Below are 27,575 nucleotides of genomic sequence, written 5' to 3'. Positions count from 1 at the left end.
CCACCCAGAAGGACAAGGGCAGCAGGCACATGGGAACAACACCATTTGTACGTTCCCCTCCAAGTCACACACCATCCTGACTTGGAAATATTTCGCCGTTCCTTCATTGTCATTGGGTAAAATCCTGGAACTCCCTTCCTAACAGCACTGTGGGCGAACCTTCACCACACGGATTGCAGCGGTTCAAGAAGGCGGCTCACCACTACCTTCCCAAGGGCAATTAGAGATGGGCAATAAATGCTGGCATTGCTAGCGATGCCCACATCCCATCAACGAATAAAAAAAAATGCTGTTGCATGATGGACTTGGCAGAAAGCTTGCTTGATTGATTTGGAAAAGGGCCCTCCTCCCTGAACCAGTTATCCCTTTGCTCTTCAGATACCCAAGCCAATACTGGCAAACTGAGCCCAAGCTGAAACCTAAATGCATCTATAAGCCAAGACTGAGATTTGAGTTCAGTTTTTCTAGTTAAAAGTCCAGTGTTGTAGACCTGTAACTACTGAGCTATTTTCGAAAGATGAATGAAAAACGATGCATTATCTGCTGCTGCTTTTCATATTACTGGACTGCCTATTAGCTAGTCAGATTTTTGCGGGAAATATTATTTTCTATCATATAAACCAGACATTCTTGAACTTTCAAATTGAAGCAACTCTTTGAATCAGTTCCTATTGTACAAATACTCAGCTAAACCGTCTTCAGCTGCTTCATCAATGAGCTTCCCTCTGTTGTAAGATCAAGAGTGATTGACGATTCTCCAGTGTTCAGCTCCACTCACAACTCCTCTGATAATGAAGCACGCCATGCCAGCCTAAAGCAAGACCTGGATAGCGTCCAGGCTTGAGATTAGAAAATAGTTTATGCCAGTTTCGAAGTGTCAAATTGGCACAAGGAATGATCCTTGCACCCATCCTGTGCCCCAAGATAGAGGCCCAAGGATCGTGACAAATTGTTCCTCGAGCCTTGTCTACATAATCGCGCTGAGTTGCCGCCACCTTTCGTGCCTCCATTTACAGCTCAGGCGACTGAAGAATCCAATTTCAGGGACCCTCAAGTAAGTCCTGTGGGGGGGAAGGACAGCTGGGGGAGGGAGATGGCGGCCGTCGGGAGTGCTGTGGAGCCGGGAGGAGCACTCCTGCTCCGCTCTGGCTCCACGTCAATTTAAAAAAAATTCACATACCTTTTCGGTGGCGGCCACTGGCTAGTCCAGAAAACCTGTGCAGAGCCTGCTCCAGTTGGGGCAGCCCAATTCGGGAGAGGGGGCCTAAAACAGGCATTAGGCCCAGGTTAGCCTAAGCAAGTAGGCTAACACCTGTTTTAGGCAGCTGCTACTGATGCCTGAAAAATGGCTTGACCCAATTTTGGGTCGCATGTTTTTCAAGTGTCCTTAGGGTGCAAGCTGTGAAATGGGCGTAACAAGGTCCAATTTCTACCCTTCGGCTGAAAAGTGGTAGGTAACATTCACACCACTTATGACCAACTTGAACAACAGTAAACCAAGTCACCTCTCTTTGACCACTATCATCGACTCCCCCGCCATCAACATCTTGGGGGTTCACCATTGACCAGAAGTTTAACTGGACCAGCCGTATCAATACCATGGCTAATAGAGCAGGGCAGAGGCTGAGTACGCTGTGATGAGTGGTTCACCTCCTGACCCTTCAAAGCCTCTCTGACATCTACATTTTATATACAAAGGCACCTAAAAAAGTTAACTACAGCAGATTTTCTTTCTGAACCAATACTCCACCTTGTGGCAAAAAGTAGAAATGATATTAATATTAATTTATTTTCTTTTTAGTGGAAGGCAAACTAGTGAGCCACTTGTCATAGAGTTCCCCGTCTCTGCCCTGCTGTTATAGCCCCTGTGTTGATATGGCTGGTGCAGATCAGTTTCTGGTTAATGATGACCTCCAGGACTTTGATAGTGGGGACCTCATGAATGGTGGTACCATTGATGAACAAGGAGAGGTAGTTGGGCTTTTTCTCGTTTGAGATGGTTATCACCTGGCACTTAGGTGGCACGAATGTTACTTGCCACTTGTCAGCCTAAGCCTGGATGTTATCCAAGTCCTGCTGTAGGCTGGTATGGGCTACTTCATCATCGGAAGAGCTCTGAATGGAGCTGAACACTGTGAAATCACCAGCAAATAGCCCCATGCCTGACTTTATGATGGAGGGATGGTAATTGATGAATCAACTGAAGATGGTTGGGCCATGGACGCATCCCTGAGGACCTCCTGTTGTGATGTCCTGGGGTTGTGATGATTGGCCTCTGACAACCTTCCTTTGTATCAGGTATGACTTCAGCCTTTGGACGGTTTTCCCTTTGACCCCCCCAATAATTTCAGTTTTGCTAGGGCTTCTTTGCACCATCCCCGGTCGAATCCTACCTCGATATTGAGGGTAGCTACTGTCAGTTCTCCTCTGACATTCAGCTTTTGCATGGGGACTGGAAATGACTGATTCTTGGGGAACCCGAAATGAGTGTTGGTGAGCAGGTTATTGGTGAGTAGGTGTTGATTGATGGGATCTTTGGTGATTCCTTCCATCATTTTAATGATTGGGAGGAGGGATCTTTGGTGACTCCTTCCATCATTTTAATGATGATTGGCCAGGTTAGTCTTATCATTTTTTGTGTGTGGATACAATAACTAGCGATCTTCCACCTTGTTGAACAGATGCCAGTGTCATAGCTGTACTGGTGCACAGCCAGGATGTAGTCAGGGCCTATAGCCTTTGCTTTGTCCAGTGCACTCAATTGCTTTTTAATGCCACTTAGAGTGAACAAAATCGGCTGGGCATTGGTTTCTATGATGGTGGGGATTTCGGAAGGAGGTTGAGTAGGAACATCCATTCTACATTTTTTTGCTGAAGATACTTGATTTCAGCCTTATCTCTTCCACTCACATGCTGGGCTCCATCATGGTTGAGGATGGAGATATTCATGGAGGTTCCTTCTCCTGTTAGTTGCCTGGTTGTCCACCAGCATTCTCGACTGGATGTGGTAGGGCTACAGAGTTTTGCTTCGATCTATCGGTTGTGGATCTGCTTAGCTCTGTCCATAGCCTGCTGATTTTGGTGTTTGGCATGCAGGTATCCCTGTGTAGTGGCTTCACTAGATTCGTACCCCATTATAAGGTATGCTTGGTGCCGCTCCTGAAATGCTCTTCTACAATTGTTATAAATTTACTCCCCAAATTATTATTTTTAAATGGTCTTCTGTGGGTAAAGTGCTAAAAGGCAAATGGTGAAACCAGAAAAGAAAAAAATCTTGTCAAAAGTTTGTCACTGGTGGTTGAAGTTTGGTGGATGAAGGGGAACTTGTTCTGCATGTAAACCAGAAAGGTAAATGTATTTTAGTAGGACCTGGTGTTAAGTTTTGAAAAGGTCAAGTTGTCCACTAGAACACTTGTAAGGAATCTTACAACACCAGGTTATAGTCCAACAGTTTTATTTGAAAATCACAAGCTTTCGGAGGCTTTCTCCTTCGTCAGGTGAGAAGGAGAAAGCCTGACGAAGGAGAAAGCCTCCGAAAGCTTGTGATTTTCAAATAAAACTGTTGGACTATAACCTGGTGTTGTAAGATTCCTTACATTTGTCCACCCCAGTCCATCACCAGCATCTCCACATCATGGCTACACTAGAACACTGATAGAAGCAATGTACTGACTTAGATGTGATGCAAGTGATTAGCTGGCTGGTATTTCAGAACCAACTCTGTTTTCAGACTTGGTCCTTGCCCTCAGACTTATTTCCACTGTAACACATGACCTACACCATCACTCTCAACGTTTTCCCAATTTCATACCCAAGTTGGCCCTTCCCAGCTGTCACTGAACATTAAGTACATGAGTTGTTATGTGTGTTCATTGAAATGCAAACATTCACAATTTACATTGTGTAGTATTTTTGTCAGACTTGTGCAGGGTGTAGTCACACTAAATAAGCCAGTCAGGCAAATTATCTGCATCCACAATATCTTATGCAAAGATATTGGGGTAGATTTTAACTTTTTGCAATAGTGTAAAACAGGTAATAGCGAATTGGCAGCCTTTTTACAGCTCTATTGACTCATAAAATCATACACTGCAATAATGAACTTTTTACGCACCGTTGATTCATCTCAATTAATTCATAAGAATTAAATGACTTGCATTTGCACAATTAATAAATTGAACATACTTTTGAATAATAAAATATCTCAAGGCATTTCACATATGGGAGGATAAGAAAATTGACCAAAAGTATGGTTCAAAAGATATAGTTATTTGAAGGCTTTTACAAGCAAGAGGAAAGTACCACGATGAAGAGATCTAGGGAGGGACTTCTAGAGGATAGACCGAGACAAATGAAAGCTTTTCTAAGTAAGGAATGCCAGGAGGTGAAGAAATGACTGAAGATCAGAATCAGGGATCTTGGACATAAGGTGGATGGGTTACAGAGATAGGGTGAAGCAAGGCCTTGGTGAGATTTGTAAATGAAGACAAGGATTTTGAATTTGGTATGTTGGGAGACAAGGGGCCCGATTTTAGCACCCGGTCCCGGGTGCGTTCTCGGCGGGGGGGCCTCTAAAATCCCGATTTCGAGGAGCGGGACCGGATCGTGCCTCGATCCCGCCCAATTCCGGGTTCCGCGCTGACGTGCGGGGGTGCGTGCGTTGGCCCCGCTGGTGGGAATCCCGCAGGCAATTAAAGCCAGCGGGGTTCCACTTGAGTGTATTTATCTTGGTATTTCAGGTCATTAAATGAACTGATTGAGCTGTTTATTTAACAGGTGTGGGATTTTACAGTGAAATGAGACTGTTTCCCATACTGGGGGAAACACTCACACTCTCAACGGACGTGTTGCAGCCACAAGGTGCATTCCACAGGTGGGGGGGAGAGCCTTCACCAACGCAGGAGGACACTCCGTAACATTGGGCAACGCCTGCCCTCCACCACCCTCCTCCAAGCAAGAAGATTCACCGGCGTGGAAGGGCAACCCCTGTGCGAGGACACACTTTTCTAGCGTGCACAACCCCTCAAACCTACACCTGCCAGATGGGTGCTGCGTTGACATCCTCGGAGGACGAACAGCATGACCAGCCTCAGCAGCCTCGCAGTCCATGCCGTCCGCCTCAGAGACGTGCATCCCCACAACACGGTGCTGTGGCACATCCACCTGCACAGCAGGATGGAGGGCATCCGCAGAGAGAGATGCGTCACAGGAGGCACTACCCTCCGCACAGGGTCTACAGACCGAGGCTCAGCTTCATGGACCTCTCTGAGCAGCAGTGCATACGGAGGCTCAGAGTCACTCGCCAGGTAGTCGCCGACATCTGCAGCCTCCTCAATGACGAGCTGCTCCCGGATGGACCAAGCAGCATCTTCTTACCCGTCGCCGTCAAAGTCACCACTGCCCTCAACTTCTTCGCCTCCGGATCCTTCCAGGGTGCCACGGGGGACATCACCGGGGTCTGTCAGTCGTCTGCACACAAGTGCATAAGGCAGGTCACCGATGGGTTGTTCCGCAGGGCCTCGACCTACATCAACTTCGCCATGGATGAGCACAGCCAGACGGAGAGGGCGGTTGGATTCCATGATGTGGCTGGCTTCCCACGGGTGCAGGGTGTAATCGATTGCACCCACATAGCAATACGGGCACCTCCACATGAGCCAGGGCTGTTCATCAACAGGAAAGGGTATCACTCCATGAACGCCCAGCTCATTTGTGACCACCGCCAGAGATTCCTACACGTGTGCGCCAGATACCCTGGCAGCTGCCACGATGCCTTCGTCCCCAGGCAGTCCACCGTCCCGCCCCTCTTCCACGCACCCAACGCCGGCAACGGCTGGCTCCTCGGCGACAAGGGATATCCCCTGCACACGTGGCTTATGACACCTCTGAGGAACCCCATTACCGAGCCGCAGCGTCGGTATAATGACAGCCACATCGCTACCAGGTCTACAATTGAGCAGGCTATAGGGCTGCTCAAGATGCGCTTCAGGTGCCTTGATCGTTCCGGGGGAGCACTCCAATACACGCCATTCAGAGTGGAACGAATTATAGTTGTCTGCTGTGCCCTGCATAACATGGCACTACAGAGAGGGGTGCCGCTGGAGGAGGCCCCATGCACACCCGCCACCCACATTGAGGACGACAATGAGGAGGAGGAGGAGGAGGAAGAGGGAGAGGAGGAGGAATGACCCATGCGCCGAACACCGGCTCACCTGCGTGCTCGTCAGGCCAGGGAGGCACTCATATGCCAACGGTTCTCCTAACATCACACTGTGTGAGGCGTTCACATGTCATAACGTGCACAGACGAGGGTCCATACAGGCTCCCTCCACAGAAGAGTGGTGCCTGTACACCTGCACCCACTGTATTATGCCCAATGGGTGGGACGGGGTGGTCGTCGTCATGATGAGGCGCACGGAAGGGACATATTGCACAAGCCGCAGAATTATGGACAAGAGGTGGCTGCATTGGTGAGAAAAAGTGAGTTTATTTTGTGGTGACATTCAAAGAGTGGAAATTAAAAAAAAACAAATAGACAAACACCCTGGTGCAATCCCTGTGTGCTCACGGAACTTTAGGCTTTCGTTTTCGGGACCCCCTACGTGGTGCTACCCCTGTGGCTCCAGCAGAGGTGGTGGCAGGTTGCTCCTGTTCGTGCCCTGACCGGGTAGATGCTTTGGGCCGACGCCCCCTGGGTTTCGGTGCCCGTGAGGGCACCTCCACAGACTGCTCCTCCTGCACCTGTGCAGGGGCAGACACGGCCACCTGGAGAGGATGGACTATTGCAGGCACTGGTTGAGAGGGGGGCAACGGGTGAGATGTGGGGGCGCCTTGAGTAGCGTCCACACTTCCATTTCCCCGTTCACCATCTTCCCTCTCATGGCCAAGGCCCACATCACCCCTTCCACTCTGCTGGACGGCAGTTTGGATGACGTGGGTGAGACCTTGCAAGGCCACCTCCAATGTATCTGTCAACCTGTTGATGGCGGCAGAATGTTGCTCACCCTGAATCCGAACAGCCGTTGTGAGGGCCTGGATGGACTCATTGGTGAGCTGTGCGTGACGCTCGAGGGAGGCTAGCCTGTCCTCCACCGCAGACGTTCCCACACCTACCCGTGACACTACCTCAGAGATGCCTTCACGTCCCTGCGACACTATCTCGGCGATACCCTCCTGCACCTGTGCCACCATTCCCCTCATGCAGGAGTTGGACTCCTCCATCCTCCGTGCGATTGTGGAGAGTGCGCGTGGCACCTCTCCCAGTACCTCAGCAATGTTCTGGTGCCCCTCGACGACTCTCCTTTTGACAGGTGGCCCCCTGGGTTCAGCATCTGGGTCCGGCTGAGCAAAGCCTGGAGAAGAGTGATCCCACCGACGCGGACCCTCCGCGGCTGACCCTGCCACCAGGGTCTGCTCATGCTCACGTGTGCGCGGTGACTCACCATGTGCAATGCCAACTAACTGAGGGGGGGGACCCACCGAGGTGTGTGTATCTGCGCTGGTGGATGTAAGGCTCATGTGTGACGATGGACCCTCAGAGACGGGCATGTCCTCTGAGGAATCGCCCTCAACGGAAACGTCGATCGCAGACGGCCCTGCAAGAGAACAGAGGGCAATATCAGGCATGTGACCAAATGTGGCGGTGTGGCATATGCCATGTGATGCTAAGATCATTCGCGATCATGAGTGATGAGTGCCAGCTTTCCCTTACCGGCCGTTTCGCCAGAACCAGACTCGCCATCCGCCATCGACAGGCATAGCAGCGTGCGGCTGATCTCCAACGCCTCGACCTCGGCGACTGTCAGAGCCACCTCGTGTGGCGGGTCCCCTCCGGTGCGTGCCCTATCGCGTGCGTTCCTGGTCCTCTTCTCCTGTGAGGGCAAAACACAAAAACGTTATTGAGTGATGATTACAATGTGAGACGTTTCAAGCATTGGTGTGAGTGGGTTGAGCGTGTGCCAGATGGATGGGAGGATGCGTGTGCCACATGGCCATCCCATTGTATGGGCATTGGGGTGTGTGGTAGTGGTCAAGTGGGGACAGGGACGGTGGGTACGTGCAGGCACTGTGAGGATGATAGTTGGGTGGCTGTGAGGATTGGTGCGGGAGCGCAGTGCTGTCAGTGGAGATGGGGTTGTGAGGTGTTTGAGGTGATGTGGAAGACGGAGTGACGCAGAGTGCGTTAGTGTACTCACTTTCCCCGACCTGGTGAGGTCATTGAATCTCTTGCGGCACTGAATCCAAGTGCAGGTGGTGTTTCCCCTGCTTGTGACCTCAGTGGCCACCTCCTCCCATGCCCTCTTGGTGGCGCTGGCAGGGCACCTCCTTCCATCTGTGGGGAACAGCATCTCCCTCCTCATGCGGACCCCGTCCAGAAGCACCTGGAGGGCGTGGTCTGTGAAACGGGGAGCAGCCTTACCCCTGTGCTCCTCCATCCTTGATGGAGTATAGTTTGTGGCTGGAGGGGATTTGGTGGACTGCCCCTTTAAATAGAGCGCCACCATCGCTCAGACGTCAATGCGCATGCGCAGGCCGCCGGCACGCAGCTGAGAAGCGCAGAACCTGTAACTGCCGGCTAATTACATCAATCATCCCGCGATCGCGCGCGCAACGCACTCAATTTCGACGGCGTGTTTTCCTCGAGCCCGACTGACCACCCGCTGCCAACCCGCACCCCTGGTAAAATCGGGCCCGGGAAGTCAGATCATTTCACGGAGGTAACATTCTTTGGAAAGAGTTCTCGGTCTCAGACATGTGCTAATTCACCATGTACCATATGGAAAGTACTCAGATTACTGGGTGAATCATAAGTTAGTTTTTTAATTGATGTTGATGCAAAATGTGAGACAATAGAATCTATACTGGATAGAGAATGAGGAGTCAAAAGGGCTAGGGATTCCTAAAGATCAAAGATCACAGAGATAACAGAAGCAGGTAAGAGAGAGACTACAATAGCACAGGAGATCCACCGACTATTCTTGTGCAGGATGGTTCTGTTCCCTCAAATTATTACAAGAACTCCTGTTATTCTTGCTTGTTCCAGAGGTAACCACTTGTAACCACTCAACCTGTTACCACACAGCTGCAAGATATACTGGAGGCAATTTTGGTCTTCAGCATTCATTGGCTGTGCAGTGGGTGGAGTATCTGCTCCGTCCACCTGATGATATCGGATGGAGGGCAGGTCCATTTTAATAAGTACAGCAAACTGCTGGTGCTGAACGAGAGCTAACAGGCAACTCGTTGATCCAGTGGGGAGTGGGAAATTCAGCAGCTCCTTTGCGGAACTGACCATGAAGTTTCCAATTAACAGGGTGTGGACATGACCGGGGTGGGCGGGGCATGCGGGATGTGGACAAGGAGAATCTGGCAGTGGGCAAGAGGATTTTTGTGAGGCCAGGATGCGCATCCACCTGGTCCCACAAAAATCACTGGAAAAGCTAGTTTTAAGCATTCTCCACACAATGGAAGATCAAAATTGCATCTGGCCCTAAACACATCCTAATCGAGGCCTGCTGTCAGGTAAGTCATGGGTGAGAAGCTAGCGGTGAGTTTTTTTTTAAAAACATACCTCTTTCTTTCACCCAGAAAAACTGAGCGGTAGTGAGACAAAAATCACCACACCATGTCGTCTAACCACAAGCAATGCCACAGAAGATTCACTAGTATGTTATTAAAAATCTTGCGTCCATATCAATAATATTGTATGTCAGTATGCCAGCACCACAATGAACGTGTAACGTTGATTAATCTGTGGTGTCATTTGTTCAGCATGGACCAATCAGGTCCCCACAAGAACACAAAAGACAGCTTTTTTATGTCTTCCTTTATTTTTAGCTTTTGATTTTAATGTTCTCTGCTTACTTTTATTTTTTTTACCTGCCTAACCATCCATAAACCAATCCCATTAATCTTGCTGTTCTATCCTACCTAAATTCTCCTTTATCAATTCACTTATTAAAAACCTCAAGATAAAATTATTGGTAGTAGCATGCCAACATACTAACATTCCCAACTGTGAAGATTCATACAGTCTGCTATGGTGTTTGGATCCACTGAATCAAGCCATTGGGTTTTGTTGAAACTCCACCATATCCAAAGGATCCCCATGGATCCAAAGACCAAAGCCACAAATGTATACAGTATGGAGCAGTGAAGAGGGGAAGACATATGGGGCATGATTTTGACCATGACCCGGGAAGGGGACGTGGGGTCAAATTACGGACGGGAAACCCGTTAGTACGGGTTACCCGGACGTCCTTACGACTTTGACGTTAGGACGTCGTCTTATTTTTTGTCGGTTTACCGTCCAACTGACCGGCCTGATTGACAGGTTGGTCTCAGTCAGACAGAAGAGCAGCCAGGGAGAGGGTGTGTCCAGGTGAGTCTTTGATTGTTTGGATTGGGGGGGGGGGGGGGGGGGGGGAGGAGCGGGATCAGGGATCCATGATCGCTGGGTGTTGGGATCAGGGGTCATCGTGGCGGTCTGCAATCCGTTGGGGGGAGGGGGAAGGATCGCTGCAGGTAGGCTTGTTCCCCCTGGGGAAAGCACTCCTGTTCCTCTGGGCCCACAAGCTGCGCCAGAAAGGCACTTACCTGTTAGTTTTGGGCCTTCTCTCACGTGGTGCAAAGGAGGAAACCCAGGAATCCCAGCCCCCAGGGGTTGAAATCAGAAACTCTGCAAAAAATGGAGGCCCGCAACTTCCTTGAAAGGTTTTAATCACCAAACTGCCTCCTGGGAGCAGGGTGATCGCCCGTCCCTCATCCCGCCTTGAAAACCGGAAGTGGACAGGTTGGAGGCGGGTCTGAAATAGTTGCGATTTTTGAATGTCACCCCGCCCCCAACCCACCTGTTTTTCAATGTTAAAATCATGCCCATGAAATTTAAATTCCAGCTCCTCTTAATCTGCACACATAGCAAGTTGCTAATAGTAACAACTTTGCGTGGTCTGGTAAGAATTTATCCACCAATGAGTCAACATTGCTACAACCATTCCAACCCTCCAGGCCAAACAGAACGAACAAGCGAGTAAAAAAAATTAAGTGAAAAAAAACTTGCCGGCTTTTTGGAACAATCCCTAGGATAACTAGACTCTCTTCTGCTAGTTTGAAATAAAACTTAACACTTCCTGAGCCCAAGAGTTGCCTTGGGCTCAGAGGCAGAATTTCCATCACATGACTACAAATTACATCTTCTGCCAACAGCTACCAGACAACAAATGCAGCATCTGCATTAAGAAGCAACATTCAACTGAACCAGAGCAGCCATTTTAAATACTAAGCAATAAATTAATGTGTCAGTCTGCTGCAAAATCTCAGCAGAACTAAAAACATAACTTGAGACCTTGTTAAAGTCACAAGTGTCACACAGGTATCGTTGCATCCAGCTCTGCTCAATACACTAGTACTTATTTAATATACAGAAAAGTTGTGTACGTATAGTCTAGTAGTGGAAATTATGCAAGTTTTAGCAATGCACATACTTTTACAGGTCATACTGTTTCTCATAAATGAAAAGAAAATCATTGATGATCTAACTTAGGTACATACACTATGGTTCAACAAAATAAAGCTTTATTTGAGGTGCATAATCACAATTTTCTTTTGTAGTCACTTGTTTCTTACAGCATGAGACACAGAAGTTACAATTAAACCATCTGCCTATTAATATCTTGAGTACAGCAGTAATTGCACTGGGATTCTAGCAATCTGTGATGGTTGGCATGTGACATGTTTGTACCATCTCTACATGAACTGTGAAAAACACCAATTATTGATTCTGTCCTTCTAAACTTGTTACATTTCAAACTTTTTGAGCATTATAATATTTGGGTGGGTACAGGTCTGCCAATGGTGGTGATGGGAGGCAATTTGAGGTGAATTAAGAGTACCACAGCACATATAACACAATATAAAGTGTACTGGCTACAGTGTGATTTTTCCTATAGCACATTACTTCCAATATACTAAACAATGAGAGGCAACACTGCAAATGGGTCTGGATTTTGTTTTTGACTAAGCAAAAACTGCTTGATCTGGTTCATATCACTGTAATTGAACAGCCGATTGCCATTTCAATACAGACTTTACTCAAAATTAAAAACATTGTAGAAATATGAGGAAAAGGCCACAATGTACATAACTCATTCTGATATGGTTTCACTGTACATAATTTATTTTTGTAAGGAACTCAGTAAAGAGCATTTTGCTAAATAAAATCTCAACTGACAGTTAAAGGCATTTTAAAAAGAGTAGGAAGAGAAAGAATACCCATGTAAAAGTGGTCTCCAGTAGACAATAAGATATACTGGGTGCAGTGGTGATTCCCTTTTCCATTGCAAAATAGCCTGGAACATCTGAAGATAAATACTGTGCCAATGTGGAAAGCACTGTGCACAGTCACCTGATTTCTCCCAACATCCAGATACGGTGACTTTAAACAGTAACAGACAGGAAAAACAACATTTGTATTGGTGAAATGCTACATGCAATGTACAGTGGGTTCAGAATGATTGGATGGAACTATTGGATAATAAAGTTGCTAGTAAACAGCAGACTCGGGGACAATTTTCAAAGAGCAAGCTGTAAAGTTTGGATAATAAAATAACTATTTTTAAATGCCTTTACACAGATCACAAATTTATAGCAGTATTAAGATACTTGTAAAATATATAAATAGTGCAAGAGACAACCATTCACAGCAGCACAAGGAGTTACACACAGCTTTTTAAGAATGTTTCTTCAGTCATAACCCAATAATAACTATTAAAATCACATCACTGAATCATTTACTTAACATTTGACTCCATCTCCATTTCATTCTGAGCCAAATGCCCCTTTATTTGTAACACAAACATCACTGCAGCAAACATATTCAATTTTTTTGGCATAGAACAGTTAATATTTGTTTCAGCACAGCATGTCCAACCTAGTACAAATGAACTGTATGATAATGAGTGACTTTTCAAAATAAAAATGCAGGGCATAGGAATCTTCTGCAAAGAAATACACAATTTTCCAATTAATTTCACGACAGCCTTTGGTTCCTATATTTCTTAGTAACTTTTGTTTCTCATGTTTGAAACAGTATAATAGCAGGCAATTGTATGGTATAAATGTTTCATATTAGGCCGTTATAAACTCAATGACTAGTAAGATGATTCTTTCTATTGCAGCTGCAGACAGAACAAAAAAGTTTAAAATTGTCTAAGTATAATAACGAACAGCATTCCGGAGAACCTTTCTGTATATCAGGATGAAATGGTCTTCCTTCTCACATTTCCACAGAGGTGCTAAGGAAAACTCTGCAGTATTCTGGTAAAGCAGTTTTTAAACTGTTAAATCACTTTTTTTCTTTTTTTTGCGTTTTAGTTCATGTGCATAATCAGTGGCCTCTGAATCACCCTCAGACAATTTTCTTTTCTTTTTCTTAATTGCTTTATTGTCACTATGGTAATCATTGGCATCCCTTCCATCGAGTTCAGTGTTTGCATTTGGTTCTTTAGTCCTCTGCTTTCTCTTCTTGGATTTGTTACCGTCTAAAATTATTTCAGCATTTCCCATTCCACCTTTGTGAAGATTCTTAACTGAAATCTCACAGTTCATAGCCTCTTCAGCTGTCCCTTCTGTGGCACATTCTTCATCTCTCTGTTTTTTCTTCTTTTTTTTCTTCTTACTTGCTTTACCATCATCTTGTTCTTCACTGTTCTTTTCTAGTGGTTCTTCAGAATCTACACCATATGCTGCCTGCACACTGGAATTTAAAGCAACAAATCATTTAAGTATACACCAAATAAATCAATACAGAGACCAACATTTTTGGTTTTTGATCATAACTCAGTCACATGACAATAAGTAAACTCATCCAAGTTTTTGTGCTCCCAATGGCTTTGTTCCATGGCTAGCATGGGACCCATTGTAGCAGATGTTCAATATTCTGTAATTAAATAGCAGGCCTGAATGCTTCCCATCAACAATAATAATTTCCATATGGTTAAACTGGTAAACAAATGAGCCAATAACAAATCCTGTAGCATAAAAGTTTGAGTTTACTGTGAATCTTGAGTTATGAACTTGTTAGCATTCTGCTAAGAATCTTTTCTGCCTGGCTTATAACGTGCATTGACCACAATCAAATCCTTCAGAGTGCAACTTTGTCCGCTGGCAATCAGAAAAGTGAACTTGCTTTAAAAAAAAATTCATTCTCGGGATATGGGCGTCACTGGCACGGCCGGCATTTAATGCCCACCCGTACACACACTGAGATGGTGATGGTGAGCCTTTTCGAACCATTGAGTAGCATTTGGTATAACTTCAGAGGGCAGTTAAGAGCCAATGACGCTGGTGTGGGACATTAGTAAACCAGTTGGGCACTTCATGGTCACTTTTACTGATACCAGCTCTTTCTTTTAATCTCCAGATTTTTTTTCCCCCAACTGAATTAAAATTCTCAAACTGCCATGGTGGGATTTGAACTTGACTGTTATTAGTCCAGTAGCATTACCACTACACTACTGTATCCCTGGTCATCAGTATACCTCAGAGTCATTAACAATTGCAATTTATATCTACTCTTCTTGTATAGTTTTTATTGGGTAAGAAATTATCAACTTAGGGCTGTACCAGAATAAAACATTATTACACAATATTCTATTTCAATACAGTTGTGATCAGATGATTTCATAAAAGACATGGCCCTCATTTTCGACAATAGATTTCCAACCTTAGTTAAATAATTAACGTGTGTATGAAGCAAAAAAGCTTGTTCAGTACAATATCAAAATTACTGTGCAAGGGTATTATTCTATATCATCTTCTATAATGGACTGATCAATCATTTCATCATAAACAGCATATCACTTGGTCTCATACTAAGGAGAATTGGCATTTCATGTTGAACCTGGATTCTAGCAACTGAGCTGGATGCTGTAAAAAAAATCTGGAAAAGTCATAAACTGGTCACTAAAAGTTTGTATAGAATTTTCAATGAATGGTCAATTATTCACAATGGCAAAAGTCCTCTCCTCTTGCTCCGTCTCCTCTCAGCTGCCGCCTCCCCATCCCCCACCCACAATTATTTTGTTCACATTGGCAAGCCAAGATTGATCAAGACAACAACCTGTCCAAACCCTTCCATTGTTGACATGCCAAAATGGCTTGTGGTGTAGATGAAGCTACCCTATAAATGTTAGAGGTATTTAATTTACACATCCCTATAGTACCCAAGTTAGCAAGTGGCAATAGTTTTTGAATCCAGGCACCTTAGAATCTTGCATGCACTGTCTAATGAAGCTATTACACCATTGAAAACAAATCCAGATAGAGCTGACAGACATACATGTGTCTTTTGGGAGTTCAATTTACCACACAAGGCGCAAATTAATTTTAATGACAGATTTTTATACATTTATCAAATTTTTGATTTTGCATTCACACCTGCTTCTTATAAAGCTATGGACTGTAGGGTAGATGAAATTATAATCACCATAATTGTTTAATAATAAAGCTATTACAGTTGTATGGGAAGGGTGAAGTTCCACAACAAAAAAATGATGAGAATGCCTGTTCTCTGTACTTAATGACCTAATGAAATCGCGGAAAGCTGCGGCTTTGAAAAGTGCCATTTCTGAGAAAGCAATTTTGTTAGGTCATTAATTATGGCGAAAAGCAGGCATTCTCCTAGTTTCCACTCAAAAGGAATCTCAGCCAAATGATTTACACAAATTACGAGGTCCTATGAGCCAAGTCTGATCTGTATTGAAAACTCAAATCTATCACTGCAGCATTAGCATCCTCCCATTCAATTCTCATATGATATTTCATCACTAAATAACTTAGTGTAGTTACCTTTTATCCAACCGTCCTCGAATGCACAGTACACCAGCGACATCAGCATCCAACTGAACAACTTCAAACTTCAGGCTATCTCCCACCGACACTGCAAAGCCTGGCCAAATTCCATTTGCATGATGTGGCTTGGGTATCGAAGCATTAAAACACCCGTGTACCAGACAGCCAAGATGACTTGGAGCAACTTTGTTCACAACACCCTGAAAAATTTCAGTACATGAAGCGACTAACCTACTGTCATCATGCACATTAATATCATTATACAAATGACAACAAGTGCAGTTATTTTATTTGAAAATTATAAAAAAAAGTTAACTTACACTGCAAACCCCATATTCTAAGGATGAACAAAAAAAGCTTCTAATTTTATGTGCCATTTTAAAAGGCATGGGCATTCATTGCATTCTTAACAGTTTGACAGTGTTTATAAAAGCCTACAGCTACAGGTGAGGTGCCTGAAGATTGGAGGGTAGCAAATGTTGTGCCTTTGTTTAAGAAGGGCGGCAGGAAAAAGCCTGGGAACTACAGACCGGTGAGCCTGACATCTGTAGTGGGTAAGTTGTTAGAGGGTATTCTGAGAGACAGGATCTACAGGCATTTGGAGGGGCAGGGACTGATTAGGAACAGTCAGCATGGTTTTGTGAGAGGAAAATCATGTCTCACGAATTTGATTGAGTTTTTTGAAGGGGTAACCAAGAAGATAGATGAGGGCTGTGCAGTAGACGTGGTCTACATGGACTTTTGCAAAGCCTTTGACAAGGTACCGCATGGTAGGTTGTTACATAAGGTTAGATCTCATGGGATCCAAGGTGAGGTAGCCAATTGGATACAAAATTGGATTGACGACAGAAAACAGAGGGTGGTTGTAGAGGGTTGTTTTTCAAATTGGAGGCCTGTGACCAGCGGTGTGCCTCAGGGATCGGTGCTGGGTCCGCTGTTATTTGTTATTTATATTAATGATCTGGATGAGAATTTAGGAGGCATGGTTAGTAAGTTTGCAGATGACACCAAGATTGGTGGCATTGTGGACAGTGAAGAAGGTTATCTAGGATTGCAACGGGATCTTGATAAATTGGGCCAGTGAATGGCAGATGGAGTTTAATTTAGATAAATGTGAGGTGATGCATTTTGGTAGATCGAATCGGGCCAGGACCTACTCCTTTAATGGTAGGGCGTTGGGGAGAGTTATAGAACAAAGATCTAGGAGTACAGGTTCATAGCAAGTACAGGTTCATAGCTCCTTGAAAGTGGAGTCACAGGTGGATAGGGTGAAGAAGGCATTCAGCATGCTTGGTTTCATTGGTCAGAACATTAAATACAGGAGTTGGGATGTCTTGTTGAAGTTGTACAAGACATTAGTAAGGCCACACTTGGAATACTGTGTACAGTTCTGGTCAGCCTATTATAGAAAGGATATTATTAAACTAGAAAGAGTGCAGAAAAGATTTACTAGGATGCTACCGGGACTTGATGGTTTGACTTATAGGGAGAGGTTGGATAGACTGAGACTTTTTTCCATGGAGAGTAGGAGGTTGAGGGGTGATCTTATAGAAGTCTATAAAATAATGAGGGGCATAGATAAGGTAGTTGGTCAAAATCTTTTCCCAAAAAGGTAGGGGAGTCTATAACGAGGGGGCATAGATTTAAGGTGAGAGGGGAGAGATACAAAAGGGTCCAGAGGGGCAATTTTTTCACTCAAAGGGTGGTGAGTGTCTGGAACGAGCTGCCAGAGGCAGTAGTAAAGTCGGGTACAATTTTGTCTTTTAAAAAGCATTTGGACAGTTACATGGGTAAGATGGGTATAGAGGGATATGGGCCAAGTGCAGGCAACTGGGACTAGCTTAGTGGTATAAACTGGGCAACATGGACATGTTGGGCCGAAGGGCCTGTTTCCATGTTGTAAACTTCTATGATTCTATGGCCCAGATTATTCTGCCCTCCTTACTGAAGGATGCTGGTAGTTACCTGAAAAAAATAAAAGGCTGGATCTGCTGCAGAGCAAATAATTTTGTTTTGATTATTTGTTTTAATTTTTTTAGACCTCAAAGGCAAGCAGATTCATTTTACAAACTGGACAAAATATCACCAATTGTGCCTACTAAAGGTTACAATTAAGACAAATATATTTGTTCTGTTGTACGCACAGACTTTCTTCATTGAGGTAACACATCACCATACTTCCTTTCAGCCAGGAGTCAGAATAATCTGGCTAAGTTTTCTCAAGCACTTAAGATTACCAGAACAGTCCTGTATCAATTTCCCTCCACCAAAAGGACACCTCATCCAGCAGTGTTGACAAATTTTCCTAATGACGTTAGTTTTATTGCAGTTCAAACCTGCGGAAACACCAACTGGCTGAGCTGCACTTTTAATTATTAAATGGACAACCAATGCTATCCGCTTTGGTGGCTCCCAAATCCATATCCATCTTTCCTGCAACTCCATTTTTGAATCTCTACAATTAGATTTCCGTCCCTACCACAGGACTGAAATGACCCTAACCAAAGTCAAATATGACGTCCTCTGACTGCGACCATGGTGCACTATCCCTCCTCGTCTTTCTTGACCGCTCTGCAGACTTTGACACTGTTGACCACACCATCCTTCTCAAAAACCTCTCCTCCATTTTTCAGCTCAGTGGAATGCCCTCACTTGGTTTCACTTTTATCTGTCCGATCGTTAGCAAAACATTTCCAGTAGTGGCTACTATTCCCGTCAACGCACCATTAACTTCAGAATCCCTCAAGGATCTGTCCTTGGTTCCCTTCTCTTCCTCATCTACATGCTGCCCCATGGCAATATCATTTGCAGACACAGGGTCAGCTTCCACATGTAGGTTGACAACACCCAGCTCTACCTCTCCACCATCTCTCTCAATCTGTCCATGGCCTTTGTTATCAGACTGCTTGTCCAAAATCCAGTCTTAGATGTGCCGCAATTTCCTCCAGTTAAAAATTGGGAAGACGAAAGAAATCATCTTCGGCCCCCAACACAGCTCCGTACCCTCACCATTGATTCCACCCCTCTCCCCAGCAACTGTCACAGGCTGAACAAGACTGTTCGCAATCTTGGCATCTTTTTCAACCCCGAGCTAAGCTTCTGACCCCATACACTCTCCAAAACAAATACCGTCTACTTCCACCTCCGTAACATCGCTGGCCTACACTCCTGCCTCAGTTCCTTCTGCAGTTGAAGCCCTCATCCTTGTTTTTGTCACCTCCAGACTTGATTATTCCAATGCTATGAAATCTGCATTCCCTCAGAAGCTGTGCCATTTTCACATTAAGTCCATATGCTGAAAAACCAGTAAACTATAAAAATGATTCACTTGACGAAAGCCTACCTTTTTTAAACAAACACTAATTCTATTTTACTCCATTCTAATTTTGACAGTGACTGCTTGCCACCTTAAAACCCTTTGCCAGGTAACATTCTCCAACCAGAAGGGAAGGCAGCAGACATGTTCCCACATTTTTGCCTCTGCTCTTAAACTAGCCACTGGGAGTTATGTGAAATTAACACAGCATTTCTCTCGAACTTTGCTTCCGTTTAGATGACTAGGAGCTGCTGGACTGAATACAAGTCAAAATGCAGTAGGGAACCTTCTATCTCACCACTTTGTGTTCCAGAACCTCAGTGCACTATTATTAATTGCAGCTTGGTGGGTCAGCACAAGATTTTACAATACATATCTATTCAAGAAGAGAAAAGCCCATTTGTCAAATTGAGTCATTTTTTTCAATGAACCAGCAGCACGGTTATGCATTCTCCTCAATTTACTTAATCTCCTGATGGAGACGAATAATTTTGGAGATAGGATTTCAAAATGGTGATTCCACCATAAGCCCGCAAGCAGTTAAGCAGAAAAGTCTGGGATTTCATTCTAACATTATCTAACCCCAACAGGTCTCATTCCATATATTATATGCCAATACTCAGCACAGGACTCCCAAAAATCTTCGATCCTTCTCACAACCAAGTGCTTGTCTAACAACTTTATAGTAGTAACTAATTTTGATGGCAGTCTATTCTAAACACCTACTTTCCTGCCAATATCTGGCCTTGCTCGAGGCCTACAATTTCAATCTTGTTCTCAAGTATCCTTTGGTTCTAAATCAGATGATTTTTTAAAAAAAAATTCCTTGTATCCATGTTGTCCAAGTCTTTCTGCATTCTCATGGCCTGCAATATGTTCCCTTGTCAAGCTTTTTTTCCTCTCCAATTAAACTAAAACTTACCACCAGCTTCTGTCCAGTTTTAGGCCTGAAGATAACAAAGTCTGCTTCAATGTTGAGATGTATATATCCTTGGTCATCATAGATGTCGGCTAATTCACCAACTAATTTGACTTTATCGTAAGCAATTGGGACACCCTGCAGACTAACAAATACGTTAAAGAGGTTACACAATCTTTGCAATGGAATTTGCTAGGTACAAACTTAATGCATAATAATTGTATAATTGCAATGAATACTTATGAGTTGATTTATAAAAAAAGCATTTGAACTCCTATCTGAACAAAACAAAGGTCTTATTGAAATGGAAATTGCTGGAATTATTTTTCCTGAGTACTACTATAAAATTATAAAAAGCTGAGTGAAGGTGCAGCACACAATGGATTTTAAAGTATAAACTATCTACTTCCAACTATTACAAAATGTTCAGCCGTGACTGAAATTGTAAGTGTGCCAGGGTAGCTACATAAGACTCCACAGACGACACGATTCCCAGTCTCAAAGTGATTTTTGCCTTCAGCTTACCCAAGAGAATGAGTTTCACCAGTTTTGGCTGGGTCATCAAGCACATCTTCTGGGACACAGGAGCAGCACTGATGGGATCTGTGGAAGTAACCACAGGTCAGGGTGTTGTGTCCAATTAAAAGGTTTTTTTAAAAATATAAACAAAACAAAAATTCTCCCCATCTCTTCCAAGAGTGGAGTACTGATTCATAGGCATCAGCAGTCTTGTGCTACCTCACCTAAGTGGCCATTCATCACATGAGCTGAGACAGAGAGGGGCTGCAGGATATTCTACTGTGAAAGGCATCATAACAGGCTGACCTGTCACTTACATACTGGCCTTTTCCAGCAGTGTCTTTTTTTTCCTCTCTCGATTAGAAGTGCTGGGCCAACTGTAGTAACCCTACTGCTTCCTGCTGAGAGCAGTTAACTCACTACAGACTGGGAATCACACCTGGATCTTCTGTTTGATACAGTTTAATACTAAACCGGATGGTATCTTTATTCACAAAACCACATCTAATTAAAAGTTAACGTGAATTATACAGAGAATAATACTCATAGGCTAACTTACATGCAATAATTTCATTAAGGGGTCCAGATGAGATCAGAGACCACAAAATTGAAACTCTTGTGATCTTGAATAATTATCTGAACCCAAGATAAAGTTACTGCCTTTTAATTAACTTCACATATCTAATTATAACATATGCAGCACAGATCGTAAGGGCAATTTTATTGCACTTTGGGTTTTTTCCCAGCTGCAGATATCCACGTGATGTCTACACCAAAAGAAATCAAAACATGAATCGTTTCAAATTTTTCCCAAGTGGAAAATCAACAGTTGATTTCCAAAATGTTATGAAAAAAGAAAGAGCTTGTATTTATATAGTCCCTTCAACGATCTCAAGATGCCCCAGAACGCTTCACAGTTAATGAAGTACTTTTGAATTGGAGTTACTGTTGTAATGTAGACAATGCATCAGCCAATTTGTCCACTAACAGCAATGAGATAAATGACCAGATAATCGGTTTTAAATGTTGCCAGGACACTGCTCTTCTTCGATAAGTGCCATAGGAACTTTTACATCCACCAGAGAAGGCAGACAGGGTCTCCTTTTAATGTCTCATCCGAAGGACCGCGCCTCCCTCAGTACTCCATTGAAGTATCAGCATAAATTAGGTTCTAAGTTAGACGATCAGCCATGATCATTTTGAACGGTGGAGCAAGCCCGAAGGGCCGAATGGCCTACTCTTGAGCACATAATCATAGAAAATAGGAGCAAGTCTCTGGAGTGGGGCTTGAACCCACAACCTTGCGACTCAGATGCCAAAGCTGACACAATAAATCAATAATCTAATCACAGATTAATATAAGTTACTCAGCTTTCACTCGATCAGGTTATATTATCTGAATAATCTCACGACTGTTATATAGAAATAATCCATACACTAGATGTATGTTTTGATATATATTAATGACTTGGACTTGGGTGTACAGGGCACAATTTCAAAATTTGCAGATGGCACACAAAACTTGAAAGTGTGGTAAACAGTGAGGAGGGTAGTAATAGACTTCAGAAGGACATAGACAGGCTGGTGGAATGGGCAGACGAAATTTAACGCAGAGAAGTCCGAAGTGATACATTTTGGCAGGAAGAACGATGAGAGGCAATATAAACCAAATGGTACATTTCTGAAGGGGTGCAGGAACAGAGAGACCTGGGGGTATATGTGCACAAATCTTTGAAGGTGGCAGAACAGGTTGAGAAAGCGATTAAAAACGCATACGGGATCCTGGGCTTTATAAATAGAGACATAGAGTGCAAAAGCAAGGAAATTATGTTCAACCTTTATAAAACACTGTTTCAGCCGCAGCTGGAGTATGGTGTCCAATTCCGTTCACCGCACTTTAGGAAGGATGCGAAGGCCTTAGAGGGGGTGCAGAAAAGATTTACTAGAATGGTTCCAGGGATGAGGGACTTCAGTTACATGGATAGACCGGAGAAGCTGGAGTTATAGAATCAGAGTTGAAACAAAAGTATAGAACTATACACATTTATTTTAAAACTGACCTCAAAGGATCGATCTAGTCACAGGGTACAGATAACAATTACAAAGCATAGGAACAGAGATTGTGCAATGTATTTATTATTTAAACCTATCAATTAAAAAGAGCAATCTCATTATTCCTTCATTAAGTTGATACTTCACTAGCAGATATCCTATCCAGAGGCTAAGGACAGGTTCAGGATGTTTGGGTGTTTGCTGCACACAGCAGGTATGGTGAAAAATTGCAGGAAGGGACAGATTTCCACTATTATTTGCATGAAAAAGCACTCTCTGATTTCACTCCTAAATGGCCTAGCTCTAATTTTATTATAGGAACATAGGAACATGTTCCTATAATAAAATCCTTTTATTATAGGAACATCGTGCCTGCTCCGCCATTTGATCAGATCATGGCTGATCTGTGATCTAACTCCATATACCTGCCTTTGGCCCATATCCCTTAATACCTTTGGTTGCCAAAAAGCTATCTATCTATCTATCTCATGCCCTCTTGTTCTGGATTCCGCCAGCGGAGGAAATAGTTTTTGTATCTACCCTATCGAATCCCTTTATCATTTCAAAGATCTCAATTAATTCAGCCCTCAACCATCTAAACTCAAGGGAATACAAGCCAATTTTATGCAACCTGTTCTTAACCCTTTAAGCCCCGGTATCGTTCTGGTGACTCTACAATGTACCGGCTCTAAAGCCAATATATTTTTCCTGAGGTGTGGTGCCCAAAACTGAAGCCAGTACTCCAGATGGCGTTTGACCAAGGCTCTGTACAACTGAATGACTTCCTCACTGGGACACAAGAAGCCAATGGAGCTTGGCATGGGCAGGGGTAATGGTTGTGTAGGAGATTTTGTGGATGAGGGCTCTGGCCAAAGAGTTGAAGTTTATCAAGGATACAGGTGGCAAGTCCAACAAGAGAGATTTTGAGAAATCAATTGAGGTAGTGGAATCATGGATAAAGGTTTCGGCAGCAGTGGAGCAGTGAGCAGGCAACATTTTGCAGATGGAAGGTGGCAATTTTGGTGATGGTCTTAATACTGGGTTTAAAGGTCAGCTCAGGATCGAACAGAATGCTAAAATTGCAAACCACTCTGTTCACCCTAGGCGGGCAGCTAGGGAGGGTGATTGAGTCAGACCATAAAGGTGCTGCCGAGAACAAAACAAAACGGTTCCAATACTGTCAATGTTGAGCTGCAGGAAACCATGACTCATCAGGATCAGAAAAGCAGTCTGATAGTTGAGCAACATTCCTGGTGGTGGCAGAGGTAGAGCTAGATGTCAGCTGCACACATGCAAGCTGATGATATCACTGAGGGGCAACATGTAGATGATAAGTGGGCACCAAGGGTGGCGCCTGAGACATGGAGAAGACGACCATGGGAGAAGAAACTGTGAGAGACTAGTGATTACAATGGGACAAGACAGAATTAGAAGTGTGCAAGAGTACTTCCCCAAGGTGACAATAGAGGAAAGGTGATTGAAGAAAATGGAGTAATCAGTACTAAAGGTACCACAACGTAACCGGATTTTGTTTTGGTGAGATATGCAGAAAAGCACATCACCATATTTAAGAGTCTTCAAGCTATCTGTGGGTGGGAGTTTGTTTGCCCCATACAGGGGGATCATTTTAACTTTTGGCGATGGCGTAAACAGGAGTTAACATTTTGAAAATTGTGTGGAATGTATAATGAGTGGCCGATTTGTATTTGCCGATTTCACCCCACTGCCAAAAATTAAAATTGCTTCCATGCTCTGAAAGGAGGAGGTGGAGCACCAGTGGGGTTTAAGGAAGGAATTACTGAGCACAAGGCCCAGATTGCTGAAGGCACCACCAATAGTTGGGCAGAGGGTGGGGTTAAACACAAGAGACCAAAGTCGTAGGAACATAGAATTCAGCAGAGGGGTTGCAGGAACTTCCAAAAGTAGGGAGGAGTTAGGCCATGAAGGGATTTAAACACAAGAATGCTAATTTTACATCAGAGGACCAGGAGCCAAAGTGGATCAGCAAGGACAGGAGCAACGGGTGAGCAGACTTGATGCAGGATAGGATACAGGCAGCAGAGTTCTGGATGGGGTAATGCTTATGGAGGATGGGGAAGCTGACCAGTAGAGCATGGAGGTGAGGAAGGCATGGATGAGAGTTTCAGCAGAAGATGGGCTGAGGTAGGAGTGGAAGCACATGTGACAGAGGTCTTTGTGATGGAGAAGATATGGGGTCGAAAGTTCTGTTCAGGGTTGAATAGGTCACCAAGGTTGCAAACTTTGCTGCAGGAGTTCCTCAGGGCAGTGTCCTAGGCCCAACCATCTTCAGCTGCTTCATCAATGACCGTCCCTCCATCATAAGGTCAGAAATGGGGATGTTCGCTGATGATTGCACAGTGTTCAGTTCCATTTGCAACCCTTCAAATAACGAAGCAGTCCGAGCCCGCATGCAGCAAGACCTGGACGACATCCAGACTTGGGCTGATAAGTGGCAAGTAACATTCACACCAGACAAGTGTCAGGCAATGACCATCTCCAACAAGAGAGAGTCTAACCACCTCCCCTTGACATTCAACGACATTACCATCGCCGAATCCCCCACAATCAACATCCTGGGGGTCACCATTGACCAGAAAATTAACTGGACCAGCCATATAAATACTGTGGCTACGAGAGCAGGCCAGAGGCTGGGTATTCTGCAGCGAGTGACTCACCTCCTGACTCCCCAAAGCCTTTCCACCATCTACAAGGCACAAGTCAGGATTGTGATGGAATACTCTCCACTTGCCTGGATGAGTGCAGCTCCAATGACACTCAAGAAGCTCGACACCATCCAAGATAAAACAGCCCGCTTGATTGGCACCCCATCCACCACCCTAAACATTCACTCCCTTCACTACCGGCGCACAGAGGCTGCAGTGTGTACCATCTACAGGATGCACTGCAGCAACTCGCCAAGGCTACTTCGACAGCACCTCCCAAACCCACGACCTCTACCACCTGGAAGGACATGGGCATCAGGTACATGGGAACAACACAATCTGCACCTTCCCCTCCAAGTCACACACCATCCTGACTTGGAAATATATCGCCGTTCCTTCATTGTCGCTGGGTCAAAATCCTGGAACTCCGTTCCTAACAGCACTGTGAGAGAACCTTCACCACACGGACTGCAGCGGTTCAAGAAGGCGGCTCACCACCACCTTCTCAAGGGCAATTAGGGATGGGCAATAAATGCTGGCCTCGCCAGCGACTCCCACATCCCATGAACGAATAAAAAAAAAGTCTGGTTCAAACCGAGCGTGGTCGGGCATGAGTTTATAGTGGGGGCCGAAGACGATGGTTTTGGTGGTTCCCGATGCTTAACTGGAGCAATTTGCGACTTATCGAAGACTAGATGTAAATTAAATTTAAAGTCAGCAATTAAGTTGGATTGAGTTTTTTTTAAAAGTGTGACACACTTTACGTCTCAAAGAACAGCGCGGGAGACCCCCCCCCCCTCCTCCCTCCCCCTCACTCCCTCCCCCCCGTTCTCTCTCCACCCCCTCCCCTCTCCCCCCCCCCCTCTCTCTCTCTCTCCCCCCTCTCTCTCTCTCTCCCTCTCTCTCCCCCCCCCTCCCCTCTCTCTCTCCCCCCCCTCTCCCCCTCCCCTCCCCTCTCTCTCTCTCCCCCCCCCTCCCCTCCCCCCCCCCCCTCTCCCCCCCCCCTCCCCTCCCTCCCCTCCCCCCCCCCCCCCCCTCCCCTCCCCCCCGCTCTCACCTCTCGGAGAACCTCAGGAGCTCTGTTTTCAGCTGCCTCTCGATGCCCGTCCTCTTGCGGCTCAGGTACATGGGGGAGAGGGCGATGTGCCTCTTGTAGGTGTCCACCACCAAGCACGAGTACGGGCTCTTGATGAGGGAACAGGCATCGAGAAAGGAGAGCTGACGGCCGAGCCCCGGAGCAGCGGCCGGCAGCGAGGGTCGGCGGGTCAGAGCGGCGGACTCGGACTCGGACTCTGGGACCGGGTTCGCCATGTTGCAGGGCCTCCCGTAAAGCAGCACGGGCAGAAACGTGTTGTCGCAAACCTGCCGCCGCCCCCTGCCGGTGGAGTGCGGGAGTGAGCCCCCGCCCCCTGCCGGTCGAGTGCGGGAGTGAGCCCCCGCCCCCTGCCGGTCGAGTGCGGGAGTGAGCCCCCGCCCCCTGCCGGTCGAGTGCGGGAGTGAGCCCCCGCCCCCTGCCGGTCGAGTGCGGGAGTGAGCCCCCGCCCCCTGCCGGTCGAGTGCGGGAGTGAGCCCCCGCCCCCTGCCGGTCGAGTGCGGGAGTGAGCCCCCGCCCCCTGCCGGTCGAGTGCGGGAGTGAGCCCCCGCCCCCTGCCGGTCGAGTGCGGGAGTGAGCCCCCGCCCCCTGCCGGTCGAGTGCGGGAGTGAGCCCCCGCCCCCTGCCGGTCGAGTGCGGGAGTGAGCCCCCGCCCCCTGCCGGTCGAGTGCGGGAGTGAGCCCCCGCCCCCTGCCGGTCGAGTGCGGGAGTGAGCCCCCGCCCCCTGCCGGTCGAGTGCGGGAGTGAGCCCCCGCCCCCTGCCGGTCGAGTGCGGGAGTGAGCCCCCGCCCCCTGCCGGTCGAGTGCGGGAGTGAGCCCCCGCCCCCTGCCGGTCGAGTGCGGGAGTGAGCCCCCGCCCCCTGCCGGTCGAGTGCGGGAGTGAGCCCCCGCCCCCTGCCGGTCGAGTGCGGGAGTGAGCCCCCGCCCCCTGCCGGTCGAGTGCGGGAGTGAGCCCCCGCCCCCTGCCGGTCGAGTGGGGGAGTGAGCCCCCGCCCCCTGCCGGTCGAGTGCGGGAGTGAGCCCCCGCCCCCTGCCGGTCGAGTGCGGGAGTGAGCCCCCGCCCCCTGCCGGTCGAGTGCGGGAGTGAGCCCCCGCCCCCTGCCGGTCGTGTGCGGGAGTGAGCCCCCGCCCCCTGCCGGTCGA

At 46.1% G+C, this 27,575-nt stretch overlaps 1 protein-coding gene across 2 annotated transcripts; it reads right to left on the bottom strand.

Annotated features, from left to right (window-relative positions):
• Positions 1 to 11,557: 11,557 nt before the first annotated feature.
• On the bottom strand, positions 11,558 to 26,718 carry polr1f (RNA polymerase I subunit F). Of its 2 annotated transcripts, XM_067998302.1 has the most exons (5): positions 26,397 to 26,718; positions 20,610 to 20,687; positions 20,088 to 20,229; positions 15,847 to 16,049; positions 11,558 to 13,753 (listed from the first exon to the last, which is right to left on the bottom strand). In XM_067998302.1, the coding sequence occupies exons 1-5, from the start codon at positions 26,648 to 26,650 to the stop codon at positions 13,330 to 13,332; spliced, it is 1,101 nt and encodes a 366-aa protein (XP_067854403.1). In that variant the 5' UTR covers positions 26,651 to 26,718; the 3' UTR covers positions 11,558 to 13,329. The 2 variants fall into 2 exon arrangements, with proteins under 2 accessions (XP_067854403.1, XP_067854412.1); XM_067998311.1 differs by lacking the exon at positions 20,610 to 20,687 and having other exon boundaries at positions 26,397 to 26,717.
• Between the last annotated feature and the right edge of the window lie 857 nt (positions 26,719 to 27,575).

This window comes from Heptranchias perlo, chromosome 2, assembly GCF_035084215.1.
Source record: "Heptranchias perlo isolate sHepPer1 chromosome 2, sHepPer1.hap1, whole genome shotgun sequence".
Classification (NCBI taxonomy): Eukaryota; Metazoa; Chordata; class Chondrichthyes; order Hexanchiformes; family Hexanchidae; genus Heptranchias; species Heptranchias perlo.
The sequence above is the reverse complement of the archived record's forward strand: the minus strand, read 5'-3'. Positions and strand labels throughout refer to the sequence as shown.